The sequence below is a fragment of the Brachyhypopomus gauderio genome, chromosome 16 (genome assembly GCF_052324685.1).
Source record: "Brachyhypopomus gauderio isolate BG-103 chromosome 16, BGAUD_0.2, whole genome shotgun sequence".
Taxonomy (NCBI): Eukaryota; Metazoa; Chordata; class Actinopteri; order Gymnotiformes; family Hypopomidae; genus Brachyhypopomus; species Brachyhypopomus gauderio.
The window spans coordinates 22,830,962-22,841,842 of NC_135226.1; the positions used below are offsets into that span (position 1 = coordinate 22,830,962).

General features: G+C 49.2%; 2 protein-coding genes across 2 annotated transcripts; both read left to right on the forward strand.

The window, feature by feature from the left end:
* Positions 1-1,041: 1,041 nt before the first annotated feature.
* Positions 1,042-6,037, forward strand: aldoca (aldolase C, fructose-bisphosphate, a). Its single transcript, XM_076976263.1, has 9 exons — positions 1,042-1,176; positions 1,607-1,757; positions 1,866-2,077; positions 2,290-2,344; positions 2,462-2,622; positions 2,714-2,797; positions 3,234-3,408; positions 3,865-4,064; positions 5,274-6,037. The coding sequence occupies exons 2-9, from the start codon at positions 1,646-1,648 to the stop codon at positions 5,367-5,369; spliced, it is 1,095 nt and encodes a 364-aa protein (XP_076832378.1). The 5' UTR covers positions 1,042-1,176; positions 1,607-1,645; the 3' UTR covers positions 5,370-6,037.
* Positions 6,038-6,643: 606 nt separating this feature from the next.
* On the forward strand, positions 6,644-10,116 carry srsf1a (serine and arginine rich splicing factor 1a). The gene is made up of 5 exons (XM_076976264.1): positions 6,644-6,801; positions 6,921-7,136; positions 7,782-7,963; positions 8,113-8,285; positions 8,652-10,116. The coding sequence occupies exons 2-5, from the start codon at positions 6,946-6,948 to the stop codon at positions 8,865-8,867; spliced, it is 762 nt and encodes a 253-aa protein (XP_076832379.1). The 5' UTR covers positions 6,644-6,801; positions 6,921-6,945; the 3' UTR covers positions 8,868-10,116.
* Positions 10,117-10,881: the final 765 nt, after the last annotated feature.

A 10,881-nucleotide genomic window follows, 5' to 3' on the forward strand; every position in this document is an offset into this window, starting at 1 on the left:
TAAATATAACATCAACTATCTGTAATTCTCTCCAGTGGCCCCGCCCTCACAGCCTCGGTGGCCCCGCCCTCACAGCCTCGGAGGTGCACGCACACCACGACACCAACACCCCTCCAGTCCCCTGCCAGCCCAACCCCAGGGTCCTAAAGTCCACTCCCTTGCTCTGATTGTTTGTTTCTTCATATATGTGTGAGTGTGTGTGTGACAGAGAGGTGGTCAAATAGTCAAAATTGCAGTGAGTTTGCTGAGCTGATGAAGACCTCTAAAACATCCTGTTTCTCACTGATTATTCTGTTGGGGTGGGTAAATAAATTGGGCAGGAAGAGAATGGTTCTTCGACGTGATTTGCTGGACGCAGGTAAACAGGCAAGCGTGATATCTGAGGGACTGACGAGGCACGTCGTGATGGTGTATGCCCTTGGTATATACCACACTCTGAGGTCACCTGGTCAGTTGTGTGTGAGTTGGCAGTGTTGCACTGACTGCTGGATGGAGACCCATGGTGTGCAGGGGGGTTTTCTTCCTGTGATCCAGGCAGTGCTGGTCTGTCTGGTCTTGGCGTCCCAGTGGACACATGCTGATTCAGATGGGTGGCTGGTGTTCTGACAGGAGCTGTACGGTACAGTAATCTCACCCAATCCACAGTACAACAGTAATCTCGGCTAATCAATGGACGTGTCGTTGCTCTGAACCCCGAGCACACACACACACACACACATACACACACACACACACATATGTCCCTGTGGGTGTTTAGCCAGCATGAGCTCCAACTGCCTAGAAAGTTTTTGAATTTGCATGAAGCAATTTAAATCTAATTATGCTATTATTAGGAATTAAGTGTCAGGCGTAGATTGATTTGTAGTCGTGTAGATCAGGGCACATTCCTGTAGCTGTCACTTCTCTTTTTGAGATGGTTGATTTAGTGCAGCAGGTGCGTCTGCACTGTCCCACTGCGCTAATCCAGCCGTCCGCATCACTGTAGAGAACAACAGCGATGACCCCCGACCCTTTACCCAAAACATAATGGGGTCATGACGTGATGCCCCGCCCTTACAGGTGTCAGGGTCCTCGGGGACATCACCATCATAAAGAAGTGGGCCAGTGTTGCTGTCAGACAGTCCCACACCGCCACACGCCTGTGAGTCTCAGATCTGCTGCTCCGTCTCCGAACTCGTGAGTAAACCCTGTTTCATTTGCAACGTCCTTCAGAAGCAACATGGCATCCAGATAACTGGAGTTAAATTTGGACGCTTCTTTTCAGATGTTTTAGCAGATGAATTGAGTACAAGAAGTGAAGTAAAAGTAGCCATCATCATGAGGGCTGCTTGGTGCTGGTGTGGGAGGGAGCGCTTCATGGATCCAGCACAACTTTGTGAATTATTCCATTGATGTATTTTACCAGAAGTGCTGTATTTTAACCATTTAACATCTATTTTGAAATCTCAGAATGTTTTCAGAGAAAGTGAATATTGTGGGTCATCTATATTGGTCTCTAGATTTGTGTTTCGATTTTTCATTTGTGTATTCGGCTTCACAGTGAGTGTTGTGTGTTCACCCCCATCAGCCCCATGTTGGAAACATTTTTACGTCTCTTTTATGTCAGAGTTGGCGCGCTGACCTGAGCTTACGGTCGACCTGTACAATGAGTCACCAGTTCGCTACACTTACCGCCGAGCAGAGGAAGGAGCTACATGAGATCGCACTGCGCATCGTGGCTCCTGGGAAAGGCATCCTGGCAGCGGACGAGTCCGTGGGTGCGTGCAGCCTCTCACTCCACTGCAGCCTGGGTGAGGGGTCTCCACCTGCTCCCGCAGGGCTGCCGGGCTCCTGACAGCTGTGGGTGTGTGTGAACGTTCCCGCAGGCAGCATGGGAAAGCGGCTGAACCAGATCGGGGTGGAGAACACGGAGGAGAACCGCAGGCTCTATCGCCAGGTTCTCTTCACCGCCGACGATCGCATCAACAGCTGCATCGGTGGGGTTATCTTCTTCCACGAAACACTGTACCAGAGCTCCGACGACGGTGTCCCTTTTGTCAAACTGATCAAAGACAAAGGCATCACAGTTGGAATCAAGGTATGGTCTCTCCTATCAGACTAGACAATAATGTTTTTACAAATTATCTGATGTTAGGAATAGTTTCCTGTTCAACTAACCTGCAAAGTGCAGACAGATCAATGAAATATTAATCAAACTGATTCGAGGGGTTATAGTGTGAACAAATATTCAGCCCTATAGCCCTATATATGAAGGTTAAAGTTAAATAAATCTCCACCTCCCCCACACAGGTTGATAAAGGAGTGGTTCCTCTGCCAGGAACTAATGGCGAGACCACTACACAAGGTGAACCAGACACTCCCCATCAGAGTCATGGCTTTAGCTAAGATGTACTCACATTACAAGCCTGCCTCGTTGGCTCTGGTTTGTGGTCAGTGTTGCTGAAGCCGGCGCTGTTTGCAGGGCTAGACGGGCTCTCAGAGAGGTGCGCTCAGTATAAAAAGGACGGAGCCGATTTCGCAAAGTGGCGCTGTGTGATGAGGATCAACGAGTCGACTCCCTCTCAGCTGTGCATCACAGAAAACGCCCGAGTCATGGCACGTTACGCCAGCGTGTGCCAGCAGGTGAGGGAGGACTCCAGCGTACCTTTGGCTTAATTGGAGTCCCTCACACGAGCTGTGGAGACGTGAAGAATGACGAGTCGTTCTCTTCCAGCATGGGATTGTCCCTATTGTGGAGCCGGAGATCCTGCCCGACGGAGATCACGATCTCAAACGCTGCCAGTTTGTTACAGAGCAGGTTGGTGTCCATCTTTTGTTTTCTTGAGTCTACACAGCAGAAGTGACAGGCAGTTACAGTGGCCATGTGTGTGTGTGTGTGTGTGTGTGTGTGTGTGTATATGTGTGCTGCATCTGTGTGTGTGTGTGTGTGTGTGTGTGTGTGTGTGTGTGTGCGTGTGTGTGTGTATATGTGTGTGTGGTGTGTGTGTATATGTGTGTGTGTATATGTGTGTGGTGTGTGTATATGTGTGTGGTGTGTGTATATATGTATATGTGTATATGTGTGTGTGTGTGTGTGTGTGTGTGTGTGTGTGTGTGTGTGTGTATATGTGTGTGTGTGTGTGCGTGTGTTTGTGTGTGTGTGTATATGTGTATGTGTGTGTGTATATGTGTGTGTGGTGTGTGTGTGTGTATATGTGTATATGTGTGTGTGTGTGTGTGTGTGTGTACTCCAGGTCCTCTCTGCGGTGTACAAGGCCATGTTTGATCATCATGTGTATCTAGAAGGTACGCTGCTTAAGCCCAACATGGTGACACCCGGACACGCCTGTCTCACCAAGTACAGCGCTGAAGAGGTCGCCATGGCGACCGTAACTGCATTGCGTCGCACCGTACCTCCTGCAGTCACAGGTGTGATTACCTCACTGTCATGGGTGTGGTCATCTCACTGTCATGGGTGTGGCTACCTCACTGTCATGGGTGTGGTCATCTCACTGTCATGGGTGTGGCTACCTCACTGTCATGGGTGTGGCTACCTCACTGTCATGGGTGTGGCTATCTCACTGTTATGGGTGTGATTACCTCACTGTCATGAGTGTGGTTAACTCACTGTCATGGGTGTGGCTACCTCACTCTCATGGGTGTGGCTACCTCACTCTCATGGGTGTGGCTACTTCACTGTCATGGGTGTGGTTAACTCACTGTCATGGGTGTGGCTACCTCACTCTCATGGGTGTGGCTACCTCACTCTCATGGGTGTGGCTACCTCACTCTCATGGGTGTGGCTACTTCCTCTCATTCTCTGGTTTAGCATTTAGAATGATTGTTCTATAGTGTATAATTATGCTGTGAACCTGCTTATTTCAGGAGTGACCTTCCTCTCTGGAGGTCAAAGTGAAGAAGAAGCCTCCCTCAACCTGAGTGCCATCAGCAGCTGCCCCCTGGTGAAGCCCTGGTCCCTCACCTTCTCCTTTGGCCGAGCCCTGCAGGCGTCTGCGCTGAAGGCCTGGCGTGGCAACAGAGAGAACCAGCGTGCTGCCACCGAGGAGTTCATCAAACGCGCAGAGGTGAGTATAACACGCCCCTCCCCATGTAGGGCCACGCCCACCCCACGCAGAGGTGAGTATAACACGCCCCTCCCCATGTAGGGCCACGCCCACCCCACGCAGAGGTGAGTATAACACGCCCCTCCCCATGTAGGGCCACGCCCACCCCACGCAGAGGTGAGTATAACACGCCCCTCCCCATGTAGGGCCACGCCCACCCCACGCAGAGGTGAGTATAACACGCCCCTCCCCATGTAGGGCCACGCCCACCCCACGCAGAGGTGAGTATAACACGCCCCTCCCCATGTAGGGCCACGCCCACCCCACGCAGAGGTGAGTATAACACGCCCCTCCCCATGTAGGGCCACGCCCACCCCACGCAGAAGTGAGTATAACACGCCCCTCCCCATGTAGGGCCACGCCCACCCCACGCAGAGGTGAGTATAACACGCCCCTCCCCATGTAGGGCCACGCCCACCCCACGCAGAGGTGAGGATAACACGCCCCTCCCCATGTAGGGCCACGCCCACCCCACGCAAAGGTGAGGATAACACGCCCCTCCCCATGTAGGGCCACACCCTCCCCACGCAGAGATGAGTATAACACGCCCCTCCCCATGTAGGGCCACACCCTCCCCACGCAGAGGTGAGTATAACACGCCCCTCCCCATGTAGGGCCACGCCCACCCCACGCAGAGGTGAGGATAACACGCCCCTCCCCATGTAGGGCCACGCCCACCCCATGCAAAGGTGAGTATAACACGCCCCTCCTCATGTAGGGCCACACCCTCCCCACGCAGAGGTGAGTATAACGCCCCTCCCTATGTAGGGCCACGCCCACCCCACGCAGAGGTGAGTATAACACACCCCTCCCCATATAAATAGTAAAATATAGGATGTGCATTAAGGTAAATAAAATTGTACAGAAAAATATTTTTTTAAACAGCCCCCGGTGAGCCACAGGGCAGCAGTCCAGTCTCACGAGTCCAGTCTCACGAGTCCAGTCTTACGAGTTAATACACAACTGATTAACTTGACAGTGACAGTAAGTGTTTGGATGGCCAAAGAGAGTTGTACTTCTGAACTGTACTTCTTCAAGTTAATACTTCTATGCAGATATTGCAGCTGATATGTTGATTAATACATGCTGTCCCTCCAACATATGTGAACAAGCCTTTTTTCTAGTTTTCTACTTTTTCAGCTTTTTTCTACATTTTCCTTCTTCCTTCAGATCAACAGCTTGGCGTCCCAGGGGAAATACTGCAGTGACGAGGAGGGCAGTGGGACCACGGGGCTCTGCCACTACCTCTCCAGCTACGCTTACTGAAACGCCCCTGACCCCTGACCCTCCCTCAGATAGAGCCAACTCCACTGCCACTGTCTCTGCCACTGCCATAGAAATTAGATGAACGTCAGGTACATATCTGCCCCTCCTCCTGTATCTGCCCCTCCCCCTGTATCTGCCCCCACCTGCCCTGTATCTGCCCTCCCCCTGTATCTGACCCTCCCCCTGTATCTGCCCCTCCCCCTGTATCTCAGACTCCTGTTCCCACTGCTGGATGAATTTGTAATATGTCCATCCAAATATAGAATGAATGCCATATAGATAACAAATAAATGTAATAATATATGTTGTACATTTTATTTGGTTTGTTGTTAAAAAAAAAACTTTCTTATTAGAAATGTTAGGAAGATTTAGGGGGCTAACTTGCTATTGTGTAGTTTGTCCTGTTCACACTGTAGTTTGGTCAGAAGCCTTTCAGCTGGACTGTGCATCATGAATTGAACTTACTGACATTAAGTTACAGTGTCTGTTAACTGTGTACTTTGGGTGAGTATTGTTGGTATCCAGTGACAAAACAGAGAAATTATTGTAAACTTATAACATAATAAATTGTGAAAATAATGTGACTCCCTTACTCAACTAACTTTGATAAAATTTGGTCCATTCTGTGGTTGTTAATACATAGTATAGTAGTAATAATTAATTAAAAATTGTGAAGTAATTTTACCAGTGTCTGTAGTCTGATCTGTCCAAACTGACTATGTATGGTCATATTACATACAAATTACATGCAGACTATTAAAAACACATCAACAAGCCTTATCTTTACATTTAGCAGCCATATTGACATTCAGCGATTTTCCAGATTGTTTACTGCATATTTTTTCCATAAATTAGTATTTCTGTTCACCTGTCAAACCTGTTAACCTCAGACCCCCTGAGTGAACCAGCCAGCTTTACTTGTGTTACGTTTTTATAAATAGGCCATGTCAAAGGCACTGGATAATGTGACCTGTAATTTTCCACGCCAGTTGTTCCACAAAAAGGTTTGTGAAAATGATTTTCTATTATTTAATGGATGGAATTACAGAATGATCAATAATATATGATGTCTGGGTTCATGTACATTTGAAAAAGCAGGAGTTAACAATGACACGTGAACGATCTACGTTAAGATGAGTGTATAAATGAAAGTAAAGAGTATATTTACAGGCTTAAATTAAACGCTTACACGGACCAGAGGCGTCAACACGCACCTGCAACACAGGAGAGGCTACGCGGACTAGTTCGTGTCTCGGATGCGGCTGATACGTCAAACGACGTTCCCGCGATTTCCGGAATTCATGCGCGCCGGCGACGCGCGCTCTTACCGAGGAGGAAGCGCACGCGCATAAAGTCGGCGCGAGGGGCCACGTTCCGGTCGTGCGGCTCTCTGGACGAAACAGTTCGCGCGGTACCGTCCGTCTGCTGCGAGGTACTCGGCGCGCGGTTCACCTTACGAACGTTTAATTCGGCGCGCGCGCGGCACGTGAAACTCCCGCGACTAACGTGTTTTTTTTTGTTTTTTGTTTTTATTTTGTTCCCGCCACGCAGAAAAAACGCACGCGCTCTCCTCACGATGTCCGGTGGCGTGATCCGCGGCCCTGCCGGCAGCAACGACTGCCGGATCTACGTGGGGAACCTGCCGCCCGACATCCGCACCAAGGACGTGGAGGACGTGTTCTACAAGTACGGCGCCATCCGCGACATCGACCTGAAGAACCGGCGCGGCGGGCCGCCCTTCGCCTTCGTCGAGTTCGAGGACCCCAGGTGAGCTCGCGCCCCCGCCTCGCGCTCGCGCCGCGCGCTTGGCTAGCGGTTAGCCTTAGCTTAGCATCGCGCCCCGTTACTGAGGCGACCGGCTACCGTGAGCGCGCGAGTTTGGGCTCGTGGTGGTGGCGTTGTGGCGCGTTTTGATGTTTTTTTGGTGTTTTGTTGTTTTATTTGTTTTTTTTTTTTTTTTGTGATTTTTGAGCCTCTCTGCGGCGGCAGCGCGAGCCGCTCACGGCGCGTGTTCGTGTGAAAGGCCCCGCGAGGCGCGAGCGCGCGTGCTCGGTCTGTTTTTAACAATCTTCTGCGTGTGTGACACAATTTGATGATTTAAGATGATTTAACGACGTTACTAGTCGATGTTTTTATCAAGTAAATATGATATAAACTAATATGAGCGCCTGGGTAACGGGAATTGGCGCCAGCGTCGGTTAGCTGGTGTTGCTAACTCCTGTGTGGTTATGCTAAGCTAACCGTTTACATTGGTTATTAACGGGGTGAGTTTCGTGCTCTGGTCTAAGATCAAGTTTAACTTAGTCGAGGTGGTTTAAGTTTGGACGAGTCGAGGATTTAAGGCGCACCGTGACTAATTCAGTCACCTCCACACCGTTCGTGTGAGTTCAGACGCTGTGAAATCTCTTGCAGGGACGCGGAGGACGCCGTGTACGCCCGTGACGGCTACGACTACGACGGGTACCGGCTCCGCGTGGAGTTCCCCCGGAGTGGCCGTGGGATGGGCAGGGGGGGGTTCGGAGGGGGGCCCGGGGCTCCCAGGGGCAGATACGGACCTCCGTCCAGACGCTCCGAGTACAGAGTGATTGTCTCAGGTCAGTATTACTGTGGTTGGTGCAGCTGCTGGGCTGTGAAATAACACATGTACATTTACAGGACACGCTCCTTTCAGCAGTGGTTCAGTAGTCTGATATTAGTTTTGGTGGATGGTGAGTACATGTGTGTTCTTACGGGGGTCTTGCAGGTCTCCCACCCAGTGGCAGCTGGCAGGACCTGAAGGATCACATGCGTGAAGCAGGTGATGTATGTTATGCCGACGTTTTCCGAGATGGGACTGGAGTGGTGGAGTTTGTGCGCAAGGAGGACATGACGTACGCTGTGAGAAAGCTGGATAACACTAAATTCAGATCACATGAGGTAGGCTCGCCGTTTGAATCGGGGTGTAGTGTATTCTGGCTTTGGGACTTGATTTCGGTACATTGTGGTCCCATTGAATTGCACATTTACATTGAATTAGGGTTTGAATTGGGCCCATTTCATTAGCTAGTGCGCTTATAATGACCAGACTGTTTCAAATAGCTCTGCAACGATATTACATCTGTTCCATTGTCATGCACACCGTACTGCTGCTGATTGAGGTGCTGGTTGTCTGCATGTACTGCAGGGCTGTTGACTGTAAGGGGGGTGGGGGGGTGAATAACAGTTGGTAAGTGTGTTTGTCCTGTAGGTGCTGCTTGTCCTGTGTGCTCAGAGAAGCTCTGTTGGTTTGTTTGTGCCCGTCAGGGGGAGACGGCGTACATCCGTGTGAAGGTGGACGGTCCTCGCAGTCCCAGCTACGGAAGGTCCAGGTCCAGGAGTCGCAGCAGGAGCCGCAGCCGTAGTAACCGCAGCCGTAGTAACCGCAGCCGTAGTAACCGCAGCCGCAGCTACTCGCCACGGCGTGGCCGGAGCTCGCCACAATACTCCCCCCGCCACAGCCACTCGCGCTCGCGGTCCTAAAGCCCGCCGCACGTGGTCTAACGCCCCCTGCTGGTGCCTCCTCACCCGTGCTGCTTTTGGTTTCTTCAACTCCCATTTTTGGTGGAGCTGTTTTTTTTATATATACAAATCCCCATCCTTCGTTTGAGTATTAGTTTTAGTCTTTCTCCCGTATCCCCAGTGAGACTTGGTCTTCTGAGTGTGGTTACCCGCCCTGTCCCTCCCCCCACGCCCCCTGCTCGTGACCTGCTTCTTTTAAGAGTGCATTTTAACGGACTGCTCACCCACATTCCCTTCTCACCTTTCTTTTGTCCCTTTTTTTACTTTTTCTTTTTTTTTCTTTTTTTGAATACAAAATGAAACTTGTTGACCAAACAAAGTTGCTTAATGCCTCTCAATATTTTTGTAAATGTGATGTCTTTCATGAGTGGGTAACAACATGTATTTTACCCTGTCTTCCTATAGTCATTTCAGAAGAAAGATGATCTGACACTTTGTAATAAAGGACTGCTGAATCCCTTTGAGCTACATATCGAATTTGAGCGGTGTAACCCTTCACATTTAATGCTTTACCAGCTGATTTAATGGGTTTTGTGCTTCATTTCTGTCTGAAGCAGCTGGTAGATGTAGCTGAGCTCAGTTCAGTTTAGGTGTGTTGGTGTTATTCTGTACTTTTACACTCTTAATTACCTTTTGGTCAGAAGTTCAGTGAGGACACGTACAAACTTCAGACCTACAGCGTTGGAGGGAGAGCATGGTTTGCAATAATGACGACAAAGATAATTTGCATGCATTATGGGAAAGATTCTCAGTGTTTCTAACTGTTTACCTCTTCTTGGTTTTGCTGGTATTTTAAGGTTTGGGCTGGAGTGGCTCAGTGGATGACGGCTCATTGGGAGCAGATGGTAAGGACGTTAGGATAGGGGGTGATGGAGACGGAGCAGGATCAATCTCCAGGATCGTAGGATATAAGACCAAGCGTTTATTTCTCATTTTTATCCCACCCACCTTTTCATTTTGGAAGTTTACTCCACATTTTGGCCCATGATATTTTCACTCGCATTGGAGGAACGTACTGGAGCTGTCTTTTGGCATGGAGTCCACAGGAGCAGTCTGGTAAATTGCAAATTTTGGAATTAGGGGTGAAACTCAGGCAATTTTAGATTCTTGCTGTCCACTGATGGGCAGTAGTAGATGCTTTTACATCGCTAGTGTTTAATTTTGTTTATTTTTTTAGTGAACAGTTTCCTCAATAAAGAAAATACATTGATACCTTGTTTCCTGTGCTTTTTTTAAACTAGCCTGTAACTAAAGTGTTAACTTATGGTCAAAAATAAAACGATACATAAGGGGTATACTTGTACCATTTTATCGTTGATTAAGCTAGAAATCTTGGTATTAATGTAATTGGCCACATTGCTCAATTTTAATGGCACCCGTAGTTTGGGCCTCCTGCTGTACTACGGGTTAACGCCTGTTGTAAATGTGACTCACATTGCTAGTGTGTCTTACTGATTTACATTAATCTGGGGTAACGTTACTGCAATAATAATTAGGTTAGTGGATGTGTGTATAGTTATAATCAGATCACGATTTTGGGGTTATAGTGTCCAGTAATATTTACGTCTGGATTCATTAGAAAAGTAAGGAGCGTGTACTGCACGTTTGTGCAGTATTGATGGTGAAGGTGTGTCTCGTGTGTCCTCACTGTCGGACTGAGGCCCAGTTAATGTCCTGCACATACTGGGAGACCAACACGCCTGATAAATCAGTCCCTGAATCCAGTCAGGTAGGTGGTGCTGTCGTTTCGAGGGGGCTAAAGATGTCTTGGGCCATGTGAACCTGCAATCTGTCCCCAGGTGTTCCGCACAGGACAGACACTACAGCCCGTACATCCATATGCACACACACACACACACGTAACTGCGCCGGGACTTGCTTCTCAGTTTGGTCCAACCGGTGTCACCGAATGACTTTTAGGGTTTTGCAGTCAGTTGAGATTTGATGTATACGTATGAGCACGTGTGCCCAGTTT